General features: G+C 37.3%; 2 protein-coding genes across 4 annotated transcripts in view; one reads left to right on the top strand and one right to left on the bottom strand.

Annotated features, from left to right (window-relative positions):
• LOC112145644 (solute carrier family 41 member 1) overlaps positions 1 to 11,077 on the top strand; it is a 14,126-nt gene extending 3,049 nt beyond the window's left edge. Inside the window, exons 2-10 of one of the 3 annotated variants that reach the window (XM_024270998.2) lie at positions 908 to 1,015; positions 1,598 to 1,669; positions 3,151 to 3,295; positions 3,366 to 3,512; positions 3,657 to 3,747; positions 3,833 to 3,912; positions 7,993 to 8,118; positions 8,938 to 9,086; positions 9,427 to 11,077. In XM_024270998.2, coding sequence (XP_024126766.1) covers positions 908 to 1,015; positions 1,598 to 1,669; positions 3,151 to 3,295; positions 3,366 to 3,512; positions 3,657 to 3,747; positions 3,833 to 3,912; positions 7,993 to 8,118; positions 8,938 to 9,086; positions 9,427 to 9,612 — 1,104 coding nt within the window. In that variant the 3' untranslated portion in view covers positions 9,613 to 11,077. Of the gene's footprint in view, positions 1 to 907; positions 1,051 to 1,597; positions 1,670 to 3,150; positions 3,296 to 3,365; positions 3,513 to 3,602; positions 3,748 to 3,832; positions 3,913 to 7,992; positions 8,119 to 8,937; positions 9,087 to 9,426 lie in introns of all 3 variants that reach the window. The other 2 variants (XM_024270997.2, XM_024270999.2) reach the window with 2 other exon arrangements.
• Positions 11,078 to 11,854: 777 nt separating this feature from the next.
• LOC112145618 (carbohydrate sulfotransferase 11) overlaps positions 11,855 to 23,993 on the bottom strand; it is a 23,645-nt gene continuing 11,506 nt past the window's right edge. Inside the window, exons 2-3 of the mRNA XM_024270968.2 lie at positions 18,216 to 18,295; positions 11,855 to 14,212 (exon numbers count right to left, since the gene is read on the bottom strand). Coding sequence (XP_024126736.1) covers positions 13,367 to 14,212; positions 18,216 to 18,295 — 926 coding nt within the window. The 3' untranslated portion in view covers positions 11,855 to 13,366. The remainder of the gene's footprint in view (positions 14,213 to 18,215; positions 18,296 to 23,993) is intronic.

The following is a 23,993-nucleotide window of genomic DNA, read 5'->3' as shown; positions in this document are numbered from 1 at the left end:
TACACCTTGAATAGTCAGTTTCCATGTCCCTGATCCTGCCAGCAAATTAATTACGTCTTTTTTTAAGTCTAAAAGTACTGATCAGGTCCTTGTAGCTTACCCCAACTAGTTTCAACTGGTCTGGAGCTCCATGTAGGTTAATGTAACAATGGATTAATCAATGTGTTAAAAACAAGGTATTAAAGTGTAACATAAGATAAAAGTATTTAAAAAAAAAGCTTTATTTAGTACAAAAACCCATCAATCAGGACCACATGAAAACCCATGGTTTGAAAAAGCTCAGGTTTGAGATGCAGTAACTGTCGTGGGCCAAAGTCCTGACAATTCTGATGCACCCACCTGCAGACAAATAGAACCATTAACGTCTTCATTGTTTTTTTTTTTTTATCTCGGCTACATTTTGTGCTGCGTTTTTTTTTTGTTTTGTTTTTTTTTGCTATGCTAATATTAGCTTGGGCATGTGGGGTGCTACAAGCTAGCAGGAGAGAGTGTAAACAAAGAACTGATGAGAATTTAGCTGATGCTAACTTCCTCGTCAACAGTCCACACATTTTTTTAATGAGCTGCAGAAAACATTTCTTCAAAAAACGGCACAGACTTTTGATTTTGGCTAAAAACAGCATAACTGTTCACTAAAAGACCATTGGGAACGATTTTACAATAGAGAAAATATTTAGCTGGAGTGGAACTTTAAGAGTTGTAAAGAGAGCTCTGATTAAATGTAATTATTATTGGATAAGTAATAATTATTGGATGTATTATAATTATTGGATTTAATTCTTATGAGATAAAAACTACAAATCCCCTCATGGAGGGCCCCTACAGTGGAAAAAGGCGTGCAGCCAAACACCCATCCAGAAGAGTTGGTGTTTCTGGCGATGCATTCGAGTGCTCTTGTGTTTTGCAGCACTGGGAGGTGTTCAGGGAGATCTCGGAGGTGTTCATCATGGTGCCGGCTTTGGTTGGGCTGAAGGGCAACCTGGAAATGACGCTGGCGTCCAGACTGTCTACAGCCGTGAGTGAGACCACACTAAAGTACAACAACACAATGTAAGGAAGACATTTAGAAAGAAACCAATCTCAAGATAAGACCATTACAAAAAAAAAAGTGTCTTATTTCCTGTTTTGCAGAATACTTTCAAAATAAGAGTTGTTTTTTTTTTTTTTTTAGGACGGCAAAACAATTTTTCTTCAGTTAGGATGCTTTGGTAAAACTGAATCAGCCTTAATTAGTAAGCTTCTATTAATAATTCAGTGTGTAAACCACCAAAAGGAGAATTTTAATTTTTGCATTTTTGGAATTAATTTAAAGATTTTTCTGTATTGAAAGTCTGTCATTGCTCTCTCCTGCTTTGATGGTTTTACACTGAACAAACAGTAAATGGCATATATGTACATCACAGTCTCATTCACACACTGATGGCAGAACACTGGTGCTAACCTTTAACCACCAGGAGCAATGTGGGGTTCTGTGTTTTACCCGAGGACTCGTCGATACCTGGACTGGGAACCGAACCTGCGACTTCCAATGAGAGGTCGACCGCTCTAGCTCTGCACCACCTCAAATGTGGTTGCGTAATCTTGTTTCCATGTGCAGGCCAACACGGGGCAGATGGACGAGCGGAGGCAGCGGCGCAGGATGGTGCTCTGTAATCTGGCTCTCATTCAGGTGACTCTGCATCCACACACAAACACTTCCTCCTATTTATAGCTTCCTTCCTTCACCATGAGATCATCCTCCATAAACACTGCACTCATTGTCTGGAAGAGATACAGACGGGATATTTTTGTCCCATCTTAAGTATAACTGAACAATAAAGATTAGCATAAAGTTCTAAACTGTCAAACTTGCAACATGAAGACCCACTCTGAGGAAAATTGTTTTTTGTGAAGATGTTCTCGTGGCATTTTTCTGATGATGGAGGACATGTGTAAGGAAAATTTAGCTTAGCATTGGATTTCTAAATATTTCTTCTTTCAAATTATTGTGAATCAGAAGCAGATGAAAAAAATGCTGTTGGAAAAGGAGCTTATTTGTGCTTGCTTTGTTTGCAATGGGAGGAGGGGGCGGGGTTTTGAAAAAAACTCGACACTCTGCAGAAACTATGTCCAAGAAAGCAAGATTTTTAGAAAAATTAATTAATAGACCACCAGCAATGCTTTTACTACAGATCAAAAGATGATCGGATTAAATTAAATTAATTAAAGCAGATATAATGAATACCATATTTTCGGCATGAATACATAACAGAAAGCAGGCGTGCAAAATCCGTAAATACAAGTATAGAAAGATTCAACACTCAAAACAGGATGCACTGACCATAACTTACATGTGGGGTTCCGCAGGGTTATGTGTTGGGCCATCACAGTGTTTACAATAACAAATGATACTCATATTTGTAAAATTTGATCATTCTTATTTTGATGGTAAACTCATTTATTAATTCTTCTTCTTTTCCCTTTGGTTTTGCCCTTCAGGGGTCGCCACAGCGAATCAGTTTCTTCCATCTTACCAAACTCATTTAACAATTAGTTTTATTATGTTACATACATGCTAACACTACATCTGACTTTATAATCTGTTTTGCTGTTTGCACCGCCCTCAGTAACATGCGTTTAACGATTGCGTTTTCCAGTAAAAAGTCTATGCAAACACACAAATGTGCATTTTGGACTTTAAAACTCAGTTTGCTACGCACATCTTTTAGACCGTTTTCAGGATCTACATTCAAAACGCGCATCCACAGACCCCAAGTTGATTGAACTTTGACCAATAAGGGACTCCTATGTGGTGACATATATGGCACACTTATTAATTCAGGAAAGTGCCAAAAACTTATCATGGAGGAGAAATGTTTTGACATTTTGCACCAAGTCTCCTCTTACTGTGGGTGGCAGACATGCCAAGCGTGTCACTTCACCAGTGTGAACATAACAATAAAAAGGAAAGATTTTCATTTTAGTATGGAATTTTGCTAGTTGTAGCACTTCTTTATAGCCTTTTTGTGGATTTATTCACAATTTTTGTTCATTTTTATTAGTATATTTGTTGGTTTGGAGATTTTCTTAAGTTTTGCTCCCAATGAAAGAAGCAAAACATACTGGTTAACATGTTTCTTTTATCTTCTCCTGTGAACTTCTGCCCTGCAGGTTCAGGCCACAGTGGTGGGATTCTTGGCAGCGATTGCAGCCGTGGTTCTTGGGAGTCTCACTAAAGGAGGAGTGAATGTCATGCAGGCAGCAGTCCTGTGTGCCAGCAGTGTCACCACAGCTTTCATCGCCACGCTCTCTTTGGGTCAGCTGAAGGCACGGTTGACTTAAATAAACCAAACGGCGAACGATCTCTAAGTGCTCTCTCGTGTCAGGTTTGATCACGGCGGCGGTCATCATCGGCTCTAGGAAGATGGGCATCAACCCCGATAATGTGGCCACGCCCATCGCTGCCAGCCTCGGAGACCTCTTCACCCTCTCTGTTCTTGCTGGAGTCAGCAGCCTCTTCTTCACTTACAAAGGTTCATCCCTGCAGTTCACCATGTACCCGCTAGAGGGCAGCAGCGTTTCACATTCAAAGGCCAGATTCAGTGTTCAATGTTGCTCTCCAGATGTGTGGTACCTCACCTCGGTGGTCTGCATCTTTTTCCTGCTTCTCATCCCAGTGTGGGTCGGCATGGCGAGTCACTCCCCGCCCATCAGGGAAGTCCTAAAATCAGGCTGGCAGCCGGTCATTGTAGCCATGTTTATCAGCAGGTTAGCCTATCTGTCATCAAAATGTTTCTTCATCAGATCAGTCTGTTTCACCAACAGTGAGCTTTTAATGTTTTTTCTTTTTTAGCATCGGTGGTCTCATTCTGAACAAAACTGTGACTGATCCAGACTTTGAAGGCATGGCCATGTTCACTACAGTCATTAACGGTGAGTCTGGGAGCTCATGAACAGGATTTAGAATTCAAATCCTAAATTATAAAGTCGATTTATTGGGCAGGAAAACACAAAAAAAGAAAAAGACAGACATCTGAATGTATTGGTTTAAAAAAAAAGTAAAATGTCAAAAACAAAATGTAACATCACAATAGAAAAAATGTTTCTTTCAATTTAATAACTTTTCCACGTGTGATAGCACTTGGAAAAGTTTATAGGAATGCCCTCAAGGTTTGAACTTTGAGAAATTAAACAAGAAAAAAGTATAAACGCCCGAAACGCACAAGGGAACACTGTAGGGCCTTCAGTGTTCCCTACAGTGTAGGCTAAACAAAAAAAGTTAATTCTTTAATAGTTAGAGTTTTTTTACTACATTTTTTAACCAAAAACAAATGAAGCTTTGAGGCTTCAGTTTTAACAAGAATAATGAAAACGAATCGGGCCAATTGTGGCTAAAGCAAGTCATGACAACCCCTGAAGAACTCCATTTAATGTGGTTTGGTTTGCCCATTGACTGCATATTAGAAGTGGACTGAGTGAGTGTGACGTCACCAATCAAACATTGCTCTGGCAAAATGGAGCCAGTTCAGTCGCCATTTCTTGTTACACAAATGCAGCCATGTTAGTCAGACATCTCCAGAAAGTAGTGATTCGTCATTTTCATTGCCAATTACGCCTTACTATTTGAAAATGGGCTCAAGAGAATCTGTCAAATGTTTGACGTGAGACTGCCTACGTTTTTATTGAGGCATCTCATTGGTCAATTTATAACTGGAATAACTTACACCAAAGGAAAAAAAGGTATCAGAGCAAGAATGCTTATTCAAAGATATATAATGACTGAGTAAAAGCTGTTTATTTTCTAACAGAAGTTTATGTGAATTTGGCTTCTTGAAACCAGCAGATACTTCCTGTTTAGAAAGTGAGGGGCCGGGCTCACTAAATCCAGTTCTCCTGTACAGTCAATGATATACTTTTAGCATATTCCCGTTTTAGAAAAAACTTGATTATTTTGTATGGAGACACACCAACATAAATAAAAATTAGAAAAACATTTTAGGACATGTTGTAAAAAGTACATTTTGAGTGAAACTTAGCTATGATTTCTTTTAAGCTAAAAAAATCTCCCAATCATCTCTGAATAAAAAAATAAATAAAAAAAAAACTATTTTTGATATATACATTTAAAAAGCAGTTCAAACAGGCTTAAGAATAAGTGAAAAAATCATTTTGTTTTGTTTCAGCAGCAGCAGCATTAACAACATGAAAAAAGTAGGATTTTATTGGAGATATTTGACAGAATTTCTCCCATATTGGAGTCCATACTTTGTCCACTCATCACACTCCCACCGCCATGCACGACTGCTTTTCTGATTTTGTTTTGTGTACGTTAGCATGCTACTTTGTCCTCAGATGTGACACAAACACTCCAGAACATTCCCTCCTTGGTCTCATCTGTTCACATAATATTTGTCCAATTGTTTTGCGAAGTCTTTGAGCTCTTTTTCTTCATGTGTTCAAATGTTTGTCCAAAAGTCTCTTCCTGACTGCTGAGTCATGAACTCTGACGTTAACCGAGTCTAGTGAGCTCTGCACTTCTTTCCATGCAATTGTGCTTCTTTTACGACCCTCGGGATGAGTCCTCTTGGAGCCATCAGCAGTTTCCCCATCATAACACATAAATATTGTGAGCGTTCCTTGAAACGGCCTCATTATTTGTCCAAGTCTAACAGTGAAGCTCTTTATCATTCCGCCATGACTCTCTGCAGCAGCTGCTCTGCATTCAGAACTAAAAATGTTGGAGCTGCAGAGTTGTCTGCTTCCAAAAGATCTAACTTCTGAATTTACAAAAGAGCGTCAGCACGGCTCATAAAGCATAATTTATGCCACACGGTCCATGTTATCTTTATGAAATCCATCCCTCTCTTTTGAAGTCATGGAGCTGCTGGAGCCTATCCAGTCACTGTTGGGCAAAGGAGGGGTACACCCTGAACGAGTCACCAGGCTGTCACATCAAATATATCTTCAGTTTTGTCTCAGACTGGGTTGTGGAAGGATTTGCCTGCCGTTTCTCATCCACAAACTGACTGTGATGCCGTCAGTTCTTGTTCTCACTCCAGAAGCGAGATGCTCAGCAGTCATGAAGCCTGACACTCAGGCTAAATATCCTTTCTGACTTGAGTCAGAGAGGAACAACTGAAGCCGGAAACCTGAGCAGAATGAGAAATGACCCAGGGTTCATTGGTTCCTGTGCCGTCCTCGGCGCTGCCAAACGCTCCTGCATTAGCATTCCACCTCAGCCTTCTCCTCTCATGCCTTGTTGACTGGAAACCCTCGGCCCGCTTTCTTCAATCGATCCATTATTCTTTTGGTTTTGCACCGGATGAGCGGCTTTGTGGCAAACACGGCGGGGCGGGTAAGACACCTTTCCATACTGACAGAAATCTCCAGACTGCAGTGAACGTTGAAGTCCCACTCAGATCATCTTTTGATCTATTCTAAAAGCCTTCCCAGTGGTCTTTAAATTGGTGTTTTTAGCAAAATTAAAAACAAAAAAAAAACTGTTCTTTTAGCTTCTGTGCCCATCGCACTCGTAACCTAACATTAGTGGTGAAACAAAAGTGGAGAGCAATTTGGAGCACAAATGTGTACAAAGATGTACACAGATCTATTTGTCTGCAAGTGAATGCATCAGAAATATGCTCATTTTCAAACAACATTTTTCATCTGCCTGATTCATAACGATTTAAATAAAAAAAATACAGTTTGAGCTTAATTTTCTTCATATTTATTTTTTACAGGGAAAATGTAAAGGAGTATTAATCAGAAAAAATATGCTTTGTAATGATAAGCGCTCATCTATCTGCTGTCCCCAAAACCTACAAATGTAAGAATTAACATTTTTTTTGAAACACTACAATGTGATAAAAGTTACAATTATTTTATAATATAAACCAGAGATGAAGAAAAGACTCTGTGAAAAAATAGGCTTTATCATTGCATTCGTGTAAGTTTTGACCTCATGGGTTGTTTATGAGTTTCCTAAAATTTGACAGATTTTATTTTAATGTGTGACAGACTTTATTTTTATAAGGCTATTGACAGTTAATATTGAATACAAACTTATGCCAAAGTATCTGTATTCATTTACGCTTTAAATCAATTATCCCTTAACCCTAAATGGAGGGTCGGCTTTATGTTTTTTTTTTATTTAGAAAAAAAAAATGTATTCCACATTTAGTTTCAAATATGACTCATGTAACCAATTAGCAATTTTGTCCACTAATGATTTGGCTTCAACTTGTTCAGGGTCCTTCCCATCCATGGAGATGACAGTGTCATCCGCGTACATCCGGATACACACATAATCACATACAGATAGGAGGTCATTGATATATATATATATATATATATATATATACTGAACAAAAGTGGCCCGAAGACCGAGCCTTGAGGTACTCCCAGTTGTGACCCAACCATTTACATGAACGCACTGTAAGCACCCACCGAGGTAAGATATGATCCAGCTAAGGATATCTATAGACTGTTTATAATGTTTTAACATGGCCATACGATTCACTGTGTGGAAAGTCTTGATCAGGTTTAAAAATACACCTTCCCATCATGGGGAAAATGCCTTAAAAATAGAAGTTTACTCAGAAATGCGTGAATGGATCAAATACCGCTATGGGGCTCTTTACAGAATGAACAGTATAATACACCTCAAGGCTCAAAAAGCTGTTTTCTCATGGTAAGGCCCCTTTAAAGGGTTAGGGTTCGGGTTAATGGCGACTCGCCAAACGGTTTTGCACATTTTTTTTTTCTTCATGTAACTTTTTATCTTTACACATTTGATACTCTTGTTTTGTTTTGTAAATATGGAATTGTTCTTGTTTATTTCTGTAAATTGTTCTGGGGACATTTGAGTTTTACCGAACATCTTAATTTATCTGATTGTTATCATTTGGCTTTTAAAAAATCATCATTTGGTGTTTCATATTAATAACACATTTCCTGTTAGCGTCTCCCTGGAGAGCCAAAATCCACACTGGTATTTTTGTTACACCTCTGTAGGCGTCGGGGGAAATCTCGTGGCTATTCAAGCAAGCCGGATGTCGACTTCCCTCCATTCCTGCAGCGTTCCCGGACATCTGCAGTTCAGAATGACTTCTGGACCCTGTGTTACCTTCTGCTCTGCAGGTACGACACTGAAAATGAGGACTTGCATGAGTCTCTGCAACCTTTAGTGCTTTAGTGCTTGGGTCCGATTTTTACCGGCCAAAACCCACTAAGAATCCGCATCACCATTTAGGAAAGTACACTTTAGTCATTAATTTATAATATGTCACTTTTAATTATTAACAATAATTGAATTCTAACAGTGTTATTAATTTCTTTCTACATATATTACAATTTTAGCTTTAAAAGCAGCACACGTTCCTTTCAAAATAAAATCCTCCTGCTACAGCAGATTCACTTAAAGTAAAACTGCAAGAAAGCCACGGCTTTTTCTATTATTATGGCTTTAGTGCACCTTCATCCTTTTAAAATTGAATACAATAATAATATCAAAATGACAATATTGGTGTAGACGCCGTTTATTAATCTATTCATGTAAAATAAATTATATACTTTAAAAAATGTTGCCTCTGCACAGCAAGATACGGTTAACAGCTGAAAAGATAAATATGTGCTTCAATCTTATTCAAGTAATAAACTACTCTGTAGATTAAATATTTTACCATCATTTTGCTCTGACAACAGATCTAAACACAACTTAAACTGAAACAAATTAACAAAAACTACAAACCAGTATTTTAAAATAGTTTGAATTCTTTCTTTAAAGCCAAAGATCCACAATAGAGGGAACAAACATCTGCATGTAGCCCTGGAGCCTCAGATTGGTCCAAATAAATTCCTGCTTTTATTTTCAAATGAAAGCAACATTTTAAGCTAGCATTTAACGCTGCGGGAGCCACACGTGATTTTTTATTTTTTTTGTTCCTGCATGTGATCCAGATGTCAACTCCAGATCAGCCAGAATCCTGGCCTTCCTCGCCGTGCCGGGTCACCTCGTCTTCCTGTACACCGTGCACCTCCTGCAGGGAGGCCACGTTGCCATGACGCCCACCTTCATCCTCTGCTACCTGTCTGCTGCTTTTCTCCAGGTGAGAACTGTATATATGTCAAACCGTGAGACTAAAATAAACTTTTGTGTCAGATTCAGGTATTTATGCTTAAAAATTTATGCATTTCTACCTTAAAACATGCTCAAATTATTATTTTTTTTAAAGATTTAATTTAAAAACTATTATTTCTAATAGCAGTTCGATATTTGCAAAAGATTATTTGATACATTATTTATAAATGACACACAAATAGAGCATGCAAAAATGCACAGCTTTGATAATTATTCTCACAATTTTCAGGAAAATAGAATAAAATAAATAGATAGCTTAGTGTTTATTGACTTCAAACTAACAGTCATTGTGGGATTTTCTCCTTAAGGTGCTGGTTCTGCTCATCACAGCTCGCTGCATGGTGGGCTGGCTGTGGAGAAGAGGACTGGATCCAGACAATTACTCCATCCCGTACCTCACAGCTCTGGGAGACCTGCTGGGGACCGGCTTATTGGCTCTCAGCTTCAGATTGGTTCTGATGATAAACTCCACCGGATCCAAAACTGCAGTCTGACACTTTGTATTTGGTCTGGACTCTCTGAATGTTCTGTTCTGACTGTGGAGAACTGTGGCTTTTGCTGTAAGTTGAGAAGGCAGACACATCTTTGCATTTGGTCGGAAATTCTAAGGAAAATAATGTGGAAGAAATGGTACGTAGAGGAATCAGCAGAATGAATATATTTTGATGATATAATGAATGGATGAAATGAATGAAAACGTTTATGTCTGTTAAAACATCTTTGCTCTGGTGTGTCTCATCTCCTACAACCTTGTTTTGTGGAAAAAGCAACACTTGTAGCTTAAAAGACACAATTCAGAGTGGATATTTTTGTAACCAGTTCCTTTGTTGGTGTTTATGTTATGTCAGACTGTTTCAGTGTTGTTTTTGTATTAGAAAATTGAGTTTTTAAGACATTTTCTGTAGCCTTCTTCTAATGGAGAACATATGAAGAAAACTAAACATAAAATTACACATCTGAGTATTTCTTTATTCAAATTGTTGTGAATCAGGAGCAGACAGATAATGTCGTTTACATAAGATCCTATTTGTGATGTTGAAAATACACTTGAGCGAGCTTCTTGCTACATGCCCACAACCAAGGCATACATTTATAATGAACTCCTGCCGCTCTGTAGAAACTATGTCCTAGAAAACAGATTTTTTTATTTTTATTATTTTGGCTAAAAATGACATAATCATAATTAAAACCACTGGGGATGCTTTTGTGAAATACGACTGATCTGAAGCGAAAATTTCCCAGAAGTCTCTGCAAAAAGCCAATGTGGATCAATGGATCAAGATTAGTGACTTTAGACCACAATCCATTGGGTTTAAACAATTTGTCATTTGGGAAAAATGCATTTAAATGTAGTACTTATAAATCATCCAAGTTTTCTTCATCAGAAAACAGTGGATTTATAAATAGTCTTTGTACAATGTACAGATATATATTAGGATTTTTCTTGGGCTGGCATGGATGACACGTTTGTCGTTAAAAAATAAATAAATAAATAAATGCGGTGTCCAAGTTGCATTAAACCCAGAGCACTAAATAGTCCTGTAGTCTTTGAGGGGTTAGAGGGAGAATTCAGAACTAGACAGTTTTTGAAATTCCTACATTTCTTTAGGGACAACACGGTAAGAGAAAAATCTCTATTTGCTCCGTTTTAAATAAATGCTAAATGTAGACTTCTGGACTTCTCTCTGTGACAAATAATTGTTTCAAAGCAATACTACATATATACTGTTTTCTTTTTTAAGGTTTTTCCACATTAAGATATTGATGCATGCATACATTTGAAGCTGATGTAAATGAACATTTTTGTTACTGGAGAATGGAGCGAGTTTTCAGTTTGTTTAAAATAAATTCATAATTTCCAGGGGCTGGTGGTTTAAAGACTCAAAATGCAGGAGACTGAGCTTGGTGTCAGAAACTTAAATCATGCAGAAACGAACAAAAAGTGACCAAAAAAAAAAATAAATAAAAATGACCTGACCATGAAGCACTAAAAAAACAGACATTTAAATACACAGAGTATAATTAACACAAATCAAGACAGCTGTGAATAACTGATAATCTAAACCAGGTGTGACTGTCAGAGGAGAAAGAACATGACCAAAAACCAAAATAAAGGGCTCAATTCTCACAAAGTATATATATTTTTTCTTTGGCTAAATGTACATTTTAAAGGTACAGCATTGGCACAAATATTTTGAGCTGGAATGCACGGAGAGGAAAGGAAGTCTACATATTATATTTATTTAGGTGAGACAAAGCAAACAGAACTCTGGTCAGTCATGTGGCCTTTAGGAAAAGTAGGAACTTCAAGCACCAAGACTGTAGTCTCCAAAATAAAAATGCTGCATTTAATGACAGATGATGGGAGTACGTTAAAAGCAGTTTCTTATATTTATATATACGTTTTTATTTAAGTTTCTACTCTCATGTATGTCATAAATATGCATAAAACACATACATACGATAGATATATAAGACAGATAAGAAAAATAAGATAAATTAGATAAGATAAATAATATAGATAAGAAAAATAAAATAGATTAGATAAGATAAAGTAGAAAGAAAAGATAAATAAGATAGCAACACTGATATTTAGGTTTATGAATGTATGTATCTGTATTGAAATGTTGGTGTTTGTTAACAAATATTTTTCTTTTAGAAACACGTGTTATTAAAGTTCTTTTTCCTTTTTCAACATGTTTTTTTTTTTTTGGAAGAGTGAAAAAAACATTCAAACCAAGTAAGCATATTTATTAGTGTCATTTTTAAATGCATTCTTTATAACCTCATTTGTTAAAAACAACAACAACAAAGTTCTTCATGAAATGCATTTATTTGAAAATTGGGGGAAATAATTACGTACCTGTTGTTGCTGTGGAATCAGAAAAGACAAAAAGAGAAAAGACAATAAATAAAACGTTTCATAGTAACCAAAAACACCAATCCCTTCCTAAAGTATCAAAAACAGATGATATCGTCACAGTTATGAAAGTTGACACTTTGCCTGAAGACAAAACAGAGCTGATTTATGGTTCTGCGTCAGGCCCAAGAAGACCCACAGAGACTTCAACAGACTGGAACTTTACTGAGTTTGATTTGTTAGATTTGTTTTCTGGACCTCCAAGCAGCTCCAACTAAGACAGGTTACTTTACTGACTCAAACCTGAATTTTAGAACTTGTTTCTGCATTTAAAAAATCAGAGATCATCTGAACAGCTACTAGAAAGTGAATATTTGGATGAAAATGCTTTGAAACAAAATTGTGAAAATTCATATGATAAGTTATTAAAGCAATGTTAGTAAGCATTTACTTTGTATTGATATTATCTTCCTTTTGTGTGTTCTTTTGTACTTATTTGGCATGAAGCATAAGCATGTTTAGCAAATAACAGACAAGGACATTTTATCTTCATTTACTTATTTCCTGGCAAAAAACGTTTACATGTATTAGAAGAAATAATTTAACTTTTACACTTGCAAAACAATTGGGTTTTGTACTAATTTAGATATCTGTAAAAAGTGTTTCAAAGTGATGCTTCTCCCTGCTTATAGAAGACGTCGTCTGATTGGTTGATAGTATAGCATAGTTATCATCTATGTGCATAGAAACACAGATGGATGGAGGGGATTTGTAAATGTAGACATTAGCTATAACTTATTTATTTTAATGCACAAACTTAAAATGTCATCATTGATAATGTAAGATTTATCCCCAAAACCTCACACTGGATTTACTTCTAAAAACAGTATTTTTCCTAGTGTTTAGCTGTTATTTGAACTGCATTCTGGGACATTGGCTCGCTAAAAGATAGTTATTGTTAGTTGTTTAGATGTTTTCTTTGTTTTCTTGCTTTTATCTGCCCATTTTACAACCATATTCCTGCACTGATGTAGTATAATGGTGTCAAACGGCGTCTTCGACGTCGACGCAGAACCATAAATTCGACTTAAGGCTCCCAATCCAAGGCACACATGTTTGGAGACATTCGCTGTCTAAATATGATATGACAAACTTTGCCCATCAGGCTATACTGCAGGTTGCCAAGACAACACTTGTTGTGCAAATTAACTTTGGAAACAGCAGAAAACAACTGAAAGAGTTGAAAAGCGCGACTGGACATCGTTTCACACATTCACAACCAGTGACCAACTTTTGTTTTTTTCCTATGAAGTCAATATTTCTTGTGTTTGCAATCAAGCCTACTGAAACACTAAACCTTCGATCAGTCCTTGTTTGAGTCTCCGGCCTCATCTGAACTTGAGATATGTTGGCATAGAGTAGTTGAAGAGCAGGAAGTCCATGCGATAGAGGTTGTACAGCCTCTTTTGGTAAAAAGGGCTGATATTGTGGAAGAACTGAGCCGCCATGTCTCCTGTAGTCCGGGTGCTTTTGGACGAGGCGGGGAAGCTGACCTGATCCTCCACCCCCGCCACCTGCAGCACGTAGCGGGAGTCCTGCTCCAGCGTCTCGTATTTCCCCACCACGTCGTAGTGGATGAGGCAGGGGTGGCACAGCGAGTGCACGCGCTCCCAGTGCTCGTTGAACGGCTCTTCTCGCTGGGTGGCCGGGTCCACCAGGTAATACACAAACTCCTCGAAGGAGACGTCGTTTCCCTTCTCCAGAGCTTCTGGCTCCGGGTCCAGCCTGTGCCGCCTGACTATCTTGGTGCCGTAGCGTTTGTGGAAAGCTGTGTTGTAGCTGCGGGTGAACTTGTTGCGGTATGCGGACACCAGCCGCTCGAAGGGCTCACGCACGAAGATGAACTTCAGGTACGAGCGCAGCCGCTGGTTGATCTGGGAGGTGGAGTACTCGGACAGCGTGCGGAGGTTTCCGGCGACGTGGGCTTCGTTGGCGGGGATGGCAAGCGGGTCTTTTTGGGCCCCCGAGGCCCCAGTCAGAACCATGAGAACCCGCTTCCAGTTGGTACAGGCCACTTTGGGCACGTAGCAGTACAGCAAGCCGTGCTGGTCATCCACAATGATGTGTTTGAGGTCTTCAGGGATGAGGACTCTGCGTTTACGGGTATAGGCGCGGCACGCTTCCTCCAGAAGTTCCCTTCGACCTTGATGGATGGCCTGCACCGCCGACTCAACCTGCAAGAGACGGAAAATGCAAACAAGGTTTTTATGCTTCTTCTTATCCTTCTCTAAAGGCTGATTTTAGCTGGTCAGTCGCATTTATACAAAAAGATAGATCGTCCAAATGTTTACATCACTTCTGTCAAGTCTCCATCCGTCGTCTGTCCCTCTGCAATGCAAGCTTTACGCAGGAGTTCTGTTTCCTACTTTTTTTGGATGAACTAGTCAACATAGGGGTGAAAGGACAAGCCCCTCCGTTGAGAGCTAGGGAGGGGTGGACCAGAGATGCAACAGAGACGATGTAAATTAACTGACCGTCGTGACATGGATTCACCATGCAATGCAACGGAGACACACCGCAGACGGACCAGTGTAAAGGGTGAGAGATGGACTAAAAGTCCTTAATGCTGTAGATCTAAGAACGGTTTTGTGGAATTGATTGATTTCAGGGGTGATATTTTTTTTAACCATACCATGGTCCAAGTGAAAACTCAGTTCTGGTTAGCGGCAGGACATCCTTTAAGTAAGTGATAACGCCTGACAAGGTGTTCATTATCAGAAATTAATGGACAAGAAAGAGGTGTAAACTGTTCAACGCAAAGCGAAGGATTGCTTACACCTCTGCGTCCTCAAATAATTTGCGTTATACCATGGTCTGGGTGAATACTCAATTCTGATTGGCGGTAGGGCATCCATTAAGTAAGGGATAATGCCCGATGAGGTGTTCATTATTAGAAATTAATGAACAACAAAGAACACAAAGCGAAGGATGGTTCATGCCTCTGCGTCGTCAATTAATTTGTGTTATACCATGGTCCGGGTGAATACCTGATTCTGATTGGCTGCAGGGTGTCCATTAAGTAAGTGATAATGCCTGGCAAGGTGTTCATTATCAGAAATCAATAGACAACATGGCGAAGCCTAGGACAGTTCACGCCTCCGCGTGTCAATTCATTGCTATTATACCATGGTCAAGGTAAGTGACAATGGACGCCTAAAAAGAAGTTACAGTCAAATAACCTAAAATGTTCAATATTATTGCACTGGCCTAAATGTCAGTTGGTAACTAGAAAAACAGAAACTTTAAACATAGGTTGACATCCATTCATCACAACAGCAAGACAGTAGAAAAGATTCTCTGTCCTACAAATGGTTCTATGACAGTATTTCTATCAAATTTATGGTCAGTGGAAATGTTGCCTTAATTTTAATAGTCTATTTAATAGTCATTCTGTCTTGTTTCCTTGGTATAGGGTGAATACGTGTTGATAAATGATTTTATTAATAATTAATGATAGAAATTGTTGGTACACATGTAATGATCAGAGTTAACGGTGGATATTCCATGCTGTCAAAGTGATCTAAGAACGTAAATCTTATGAAAACTAAAAGAGAATCTTTAACATCGGTCATGTCTGTTTCTTTTCCTTTACAACAAAAAATACTGTCTTATTTTCAAAATATCAAGACCAACTGCAACCAGTTAGATTATATAAAATACATTTTAAAAAAAGTCACAGAAGTGTAACTTAACTTTTTTTTTTACTCAAATTCAAATAAATTCTGCATCTCTGGTGGTCTTTATTAATGTTCCACCCATGAAAAAGGGTCATCCAGTTCAGTCCGTGCATACGGACACAAGCGTCTTATTTAGGCCTTTCGTTTGGCGGGCTGGCTTCCCTCCGCGGCGGTCAGGCCGAGTGTGTGTGGATCTCTGTGTTTGAGGTCGCCTCCGGACCTTCAGAGAAACTCCAGAAAATCAACACTGAGTGGAACCAGTAAAACGACTGTCACGGAGTTCTTAGGCAGTGAATGAGATGTTCATTAACAAGAATACCTTTGAAGGGGTAATATTTTAAAACCGTAGAAGCAAAAAAAATACTATTGGAAATTAAATTAGGCTTTTTTCAATTAACATTTTGTTTTTAAACACTAGGGGAAATTTCTGCTGCCAACTCATAAGCGCCACTATTCCCGTACACTATTGCTCTACGCTGATTTCACTACTCAGTGTTCCCTCGCTACAACGCGATCTCACTGATTTTAATCAGTGTGATCTTGAATGTTTTTTATTTTTATATGTTTTGCTTACAATGCACTTTGTTCTGCATCCTGATTGGCTGTTGACCTTGCCAATCAATCTCCTCCAAACTGTGTCTCCTGAGCTGAATGTGTTCAGTCTGACAAACCTGCATAAGTCTTTGATCGCGATCAGATCTTTGTCTTTATTCTATAATACTGGATTTATTTTTCTACAAAGTTTTGACCTTTAAGAGTTTGAACAAGAAAAGTTTGAAATGTTCATGTGTGTCTGAGAAAAGTGTATGTAGAGTTTGTAGCGAGGAGTCTTACTGCCTTTGTGGATTACACCTGTCACTGGTTGCTTTTAGAACGTACCCCCTGCGATAAACGAGGGCCCTTTGTAATGGTATTTACGCTGCTCTGCTGTACTTTTTCAACCGCCCTGGGCTGTTTCCATCCATGGTGACTAAAGCTGGATTACAATGGGATTGGACTACGAGCCACTGATTGGCCAGACGAATGTTCTTTATAGGCCAAAAAAGTACAATTCTAGATATTTTCCCAACAAAACAGAAATGGAATAGAGTCATCTAGAGTTTTATTTGGTTCAGTTTACTTAATTTTTTAAAAATAAACCCAGACAAAGGCTGTATATGTTTAAAACCCTTGGATTTCATAGTTTTATTCAAAGTTGGAGAAAATCTAGGGATGCAATTGGATTTAGAACTCAAAGAGATTTTATCCTTGAGTCGACTACTGGATTTTTGGATTATAAATTGCTCCGGAATAAAGTCGCAGCAGCAGCCAAGAAATGCATAATTAAGAAGGAAAGAAAAATATGAGTCGCATTTTTGGAAGATACTATTAAACAAAATATGGGAACAAGAACATACATTTCATTTTGAAAGCCAAATTCTCATACTGTAGATTACAATAATAGACTGAATCTATGTCACTATCGTAACACAATGATGCTGTTTTGCCTTCAGGAAGGCGGTATATAGTATATTAACTCAACATAACACAAGAACAATTATTTAAATAATCATAACATAAAGAACAACTAACAAGCTAACAAATCAAAAGTAAATGTTGCAATGGTACTTTTTGACTTACTAATATCAAAAACAATCTTTTGGTATTAAGAACGACTTTATTAATATCTTTAATGGATTAAAAGTAGAACTTTGTAGACTAATACCAAATTAAACCATTAAAAAGTACAAGATTTTGGATTTTTTTTGCACAAATTCTGCCCACAACTTGCGACCAACAACCCAGTTAGTGACAATATAAAGCATTTAGTTGATGAAAAAAATGTTCAGAAGAATCCATAAACAGCTGACAAATGAAAAACGTCCAAACATCTTATACTTTCACTTTAAAGACCTGCAAACAAACCCACTAATATCCTCCGGGCTCTAGCCTAACAAAAACATTAACCTTCAAAAACATCTGCTGATTTTAATGAAGCGCTTTTATGCGGTTATGCAACATTTATAAAAGGAAAACAAATTTCACTCCTTTCTTGTCTAAATGACATGCAGCTCCAGTGTTATTGATTATCTGCAGTCTGAAAGCAGATGCTCGTGGTCATAAATCTCATGCAGTTCAGCTTTTAAAACAGCTGTTTGTCATGAAAACTGCACCAGGGAAACAACTAAATTTGCGCACTATATTTTGCCTGTACACAATAAAGTCATTTCTTGTGGGTTTTGCATGAAAATTAGACACTTTGATGTGCTTTGAGGAATCTGTGGGGGTTTCAAAAATGTTTATGTTCACATTATTTGATTCTAAGCTCCGTGTTGACATCGGCTTTTCTGCAGAAAATCCTCAAATAATGATTTCCTAATGAACAAATATTTTCAGTATTAAGACTAGTGGCCCATAAATGTGGGGCAAATGCCGCTTATATTAGTCGGCATTCCATCTCGGCTTCAAAGCAGAAAAAAAAAGTGCACAACAAAGGCGGAGGAGGAATTATGGGACTGACCTGGTCACCTTCGTACAGCGTCTGCAGAGGACTCCTCCTCGATTTCTGCCCGCTGCTCCTGTCCGCCTGCGACTCAGGCCCTGCGGAGAGAAAAAGTAAAGGTTTTCAGACATTGTGGGATTAAAATACTTGTTTAACTTTACAAAGGACTTAAAAAGTAGCAAATTATGACTAAAATTTTAAAACAACAAACCTATGAACCATAAAAGAGGACAATATAGCAAAAAATTAAATTCAGAGTTTAGATTAAATCTAGAGTTAATTCTCACTGACTTTATTTATTTATTTTTAATTAAAAGGCTTCAGAATAAACCTCCAGGCTTTCTTGAACACTTAAAACATCCTTCTTACCACTTTTGACTCATAGCATTTCCAAAGGAATCTCAATGGATATTAAGCCTATTAACTTTGAGTTATGAATCACGTTTAATCCATAGACTGCCGACTTGGCAGAGAACAAATATTTTACATTGTACATATAATTGACAACCTGTCATATGCACAAAACGTTATTGAAATTCTAAAATTTTTAATTCTAAAAATGTAAAAAAAAAAAAAAAAAATCGCAATTATGTTTCCATTAAGTCATAATTATCCATATAAACACAAACCAACTGAAGCGATAAATCATTAATAAACATGGTGAATTTTTGCGAAATACGTAAATTTCACTATGCCTCGCAACCATCTCCTCCAAGCACAAAAACTTTTTTTTTTTTTTCTCGATAAATGTACGTTTTTTCTTTGGAATTACTGGGTTTCCAGCAATTATCGCAAAAACTATTTGCGCAATTACGAATTAGTTATAAATTTAAGAGCAGAATATAAACCAAGATTAACTCTTCAGATAAAAGGTTCTGGATCAACACAAGCAAACTAAACTTGCTGTACTCACAAATGCTTAATTGCAAATACTGCCTATATTTTGTAATGTGTCAACAGAAGCAAAAATAAAGTTTCCCTTCAACCTTGGGTTTTCCATCAGTGTTTCGGAGTGTGGAAATCTTTGAGACCCTGACATAATTTCCAGATGGGTCTCTAAAGTTCCACTGTTCAGGCCATAAATCTTTTGCTGAGAATGTTTTTGATTTACTTCACATTTTTTCTGGTATTTAAGAATTAACTCAACATAAATCAATATACCAACTCATAAAAATTAATGGAAAGGGATTAATCAGATTTCTTTACAGGCCTTCTTGCATGTTTTCTTTGGAACGACTTCTATTGGTTTTTCAACAGTAGAAAGTCTCTACTTTTTGCAGCAATATTATAAGATTACGACTCCCAACTACAAGCTAAACACATGTAGCCCCATACTGGCATCACGTTTTTGTGCAACAAAAATGCCACTAAAATGTCAGTTTTTGTAGTAATGGATGAAAAGAATTAAAGATTAAAACTGTGTTTAACTGTTTTTCTTTATTCAAAGGAGCAGATGAAAATCCGATGTTTGAAAAGTTTGGACTTATGACTACTGCCATGGTCGGGCCAAAATCTGTTTCTCTGATCCAATTCTAAATCATGCACTTGCAGAAAAATAGATCAATTAACGTCTTCATTTTCCTTGGCTGAGCTGTCATTTAGCTCTAAACTGTGTGTCTGGATACCTCTGATATTTCTCGCCATTTTTTTGCTACGCTAATGTTAGCTTGGGCTTGTGAGGTGTTTATCACTAGTTGGAGAGAGAGTGAACAAAAGCATGCTGGGAAATTACCTAAGATAACTAAATAAAATAAAAAAATTAAAAATGAGCTTCTGTTGCTCTGCTGAAAATATGTTTTAAAAATTATACATGCATGATCACAATTAAATGACCACTGAGAAAAATTTTACAATGGAAAAAAAATAGTTGGGGTGGCACTTTAAAGACCTAAGAATCTTTTAAAAATGTAAAAAAAAAAAAGTGACAATTTTTTTGAAAGCAAATTCAGCTAGTCAGACTTCATTAACTACGGTAAGTCTAGAACTTGTTTGTGACGCATGTTAGCATTAGCCATATAGCTTGTTTACAAAACCTGTAACTATGAACCTTGTGTGCAACACATAAAAAACCTCATTTCATTAAAACAAACGTTACTGAGACTACGTAAACTCCCAACCATATTAGTAATGTGAAAAAACACAGTCCACTGCTACACATTAGCCAGGTTAGCATATTAGCAATACCTGTAACTCCTAACCTTAATTGAAACCCATAAAAACCAGACTGATACAGATAAAACAGACATTACTGTGACTATGCTAACTACCAACAATGGTAGTAACATGCAAAAATAATAGTCTGACAAGGCTACATGTTAGCCATGTTAGCATATATTCACAATAAAACCCAGCCAAACATTTTGTGGGAGTACTTTGTACCTTACCAAATTACTTTGCCATCAGTAACCTCAACTACAATTAATCCATATTAAGGTGCACTGAATTATAAGGCACAATGTTTTATTTTTTGTTTGTTTTGTTTTAAAAACCGACTTATAAGTGTGCCTTATAATACGGAAAATATAGTAAAAATATTTTATTCTACAGAATTTTCAGAAACTCACTGAAGGATTACTCAATAACAAATCCTAAGTATTACCCAGAAAAGATCTTATTCAGCCCTGGTTAAAAACATGCAGACTCATAAATCACCCAACATGCTTTTGCCTAAATACCACAACTTAGTATCAACACAAGATAAATTAGGAAGCTGGAACGCAAAGGTAAAAAAAACGGATGATGTCGAGGGTCTTTAGGATATAGTAGTGGATGGAAAAACAAGTTCTGCTCTACCTTATAATTTCCATGTTTCAGAGGCATCTTTTTCTTGACTTTGTGGGTGGAAAGGAAGCAGCAAAAGCAGCAGAACAACCACCACCAGTGCAGTCTGGGATTTCTAAAGCGAAGCCCAAACTATTGTCTGTTCATGTTTTAAGCTTTTAAAGCTGGCATCAGGTTACAGGGCTTCACCGAGTCCCAGTCACACGGCCTGAAGCCAGAAACAGAACCGGGAAAAGGCTAATCTGGGTTATCTGGATGCAAACGTGGCAGCTTAGAGAGAAAGTAGAGGAACGACCTCCACCTTATATGACAGAGAAAACCAAAAGAAAACAGAAACATTACAGTTTCTAATATTCTATTTAAAAAAGAAAAAAACAGAACACTTTGAAATAATAAAGGAGTTTAGGATGTGGTCCATAATTATAATAAAAATATCAAATATTCATTAAAAGACCAGGAAAACAAGCTACGTTCATAAAGGGTACATTAATATCATATAAACAGAGCACTCAAGGTGTAAAAATATAAACACGAAAACAATTCTTTAGTCTCTCACTACCTATGAATGTGTTTAGCTACAGACAGATTTTCACCGTTGGTGGTCATGGGAATTTCTGATGAAATTCAACCTAAAAATTGTGGTGATTGCACACATCCCATCTGAATGCTTGTTTCTTGCATTGTTCTTCATTTAGTTTCTAAAGTTTAACTACCTCACAAATGTTGATGGGCTGGACACACCCCAATATATTACTCCACTACAGAATTGTTCTTTCGTTAGCCTACTTCTTTGTAGAAATGCCAAACGGGACCAGTTTGACGTCCAAACAAATCAAATGAGATTTGAAAAAACATCAAAACATCTTGGAAACTTCCTCTTGAAAGTTAAATATAATCTGTTGCCAACAATTGCATCTCATGGTACATTTCACCTTTTATAAGACCTACTATACATAGCACCTTTTTGTACCTATTCTTACACGGCTGCTGGGTATTTACGTGGTACTATTTGGTTCATACTTATGTGGTACCTTCTGGGTATTTACATGTTGTGTTAATGTGTCTTTTGTAGTATTTACCACATGTAAAAACAAGGTAAGTGTAAATAGAGTACCTTGAATTTACTTGTTCACTTATTGTATGTTTCATGGTATTTACAATGAGTAACAAGATAGTAGGTAAACAGAAACTACCATTGAAGTACTGTGTCTAATGATACTCACCATATGTAAGAGGATAGGTAATTACATAGTACTTATGTGGTACCTTGTTGTGTTTTTAATGGTACTTACTATTAATGAGAACAGAGTAAGTACACAAAAAGTCCCATTTATTGTATGTGAATTTTACATGTTAAGTTAAAGGGTGTTTTGTAGTACCATGAATCATACAATAAGCAAAGAAGTAAATTCAAAGTACTTTATTTTTACTTACCTTGTTCTTACATGTGGTCAGTAATACAAAAGACACATTAACAAAACATGTAAATATCCAGAAGGTACATAGCAAAAACCCCGTGTGTACAACATAAATACATATCAAGTACCATTTAAGTAAAAAGTACCAAGTAAATACCACTTAAACACCCTGTAAGTACTGTACTGTAGAAGGACGGATTACTGACTTTGGTGGGGTCTAAGTTTGTGAACCCTGGTGTGACTTTAAGACCCACTCCAATAAAAATAGTGTTTTTTGAGTTTTTGATATGTTCTTGTAGTATTTTTCTCATGATAGAGGACACGTATAAGGAAAATTAAGATTAAACTTGCATTTGAAGTATTTCCTTATAAACGAAAAAATGCAGTTGGAAAAAGCTTGTAGTTATGACTCAGCTGCTAATGTCGAGGGGGCACGAGCTCCCAGCTCCACTATATTCAGGTGCATTCACTCTTCATTTTCCTTGTCTGAGTTAGTATCTGGTGCAAACTGTACGACTGGATATCTCCAATATTACTGCCCTGGTAATGTTCGGAACAAGGTTGGGGTTGTAAGGGGCTGTAAGCTAGTGGGAGAGAGTGTAAATAAACTAACAAAGGGATCAAGGGAAACGAGGGCAGGCTTACTCTGTGCCATCAGTCCCGCCCACAAATCAGGTGAATTTTTGATGAACTACTGCTGCTCTGCAGAAACTATGTCCTAGAAATCACAATCATATTTAAGAGACCAATGGGAACAATTTTAAAATATATCAAAAGATGATTAGCAAAGAAAAAATAACAAAAGGTGCTACAGACACTATGTCAAATTGACTTTTGTGTTTCAAAATGCCAAAAAAACACAAAAAAAATAATAAAGTATTCCGCAAATCAAGCTTGCATCTGTGATGGGTGAGCTCAAATACACAAGCCAACCAAATACAATAAGGAAGAAAATTGTTACCTAACCTATAACTCGAAGTTAAGTCATGGCTTCAGGACTTACTGTCCTCTGTCTTAAAAACGTTTCATCATTCAATTAAGAAATTTAATCTGATAAAGCTACATGGATGAGAGGAGATGAGCGGCCATGACTCAACTTCCAGACATCGTCAAACTGTTTACAAAGTTGCAAAAGTTTGAGGGTAGTAAAAATCTTTCTTTGCAGTGAGGAAAGATTGAATGCTCCACTTGGTAATTCATTTTTACATCCTACTTCTTTCTGTCTTGGTATAGAGAGCTCATGTCTGAAGTAACTTCTGTATCAACATCTCCAATTCAAAGAGGCCAGTTACAGTATGTTTTTCTGCTGAAACAGTCAACATACACACTCAAATTGGTAAAAGTGCTAGTAATTATATATTCATATTTTTTTATGTTTGCAGTTACACAAGATGAACAAACGTTGCAACACTGAGCTTCTAAAAGAGCAACAAACTGAACACATTAGTGCAAGTTAAGGAGATTTACCAATCTACCAAACAATCCTGTTTAATGATAATGACCTCCAGAGATGGTTTACAGCAGTGGTCCCCAACCACCGGGCCGCGGACCGGTACCGGGCCGCAGACCCATTGCCACCGGGCCGCGGAAGAATTTA

This window comes from Oryzias melastigma, linkage group LG5 (genome assembly GCF_002922805.2).
Source record: "Oryzias melastigma strain HK-1 linkage group LG5, ASM292280v2, whole genome shotgun sequence".
NCBI classification, from domain to species: Eukaryota; Metazoa; Chordata; class Actinopteri; order Beloniformes; family Adrianichthyidae; genus Oryzias; species Oryzias melastigma.
Note: the sequence above shows the minus strand (reverse complement) of the source record. Positions and strands in the feature narration are given on the sequence as shown.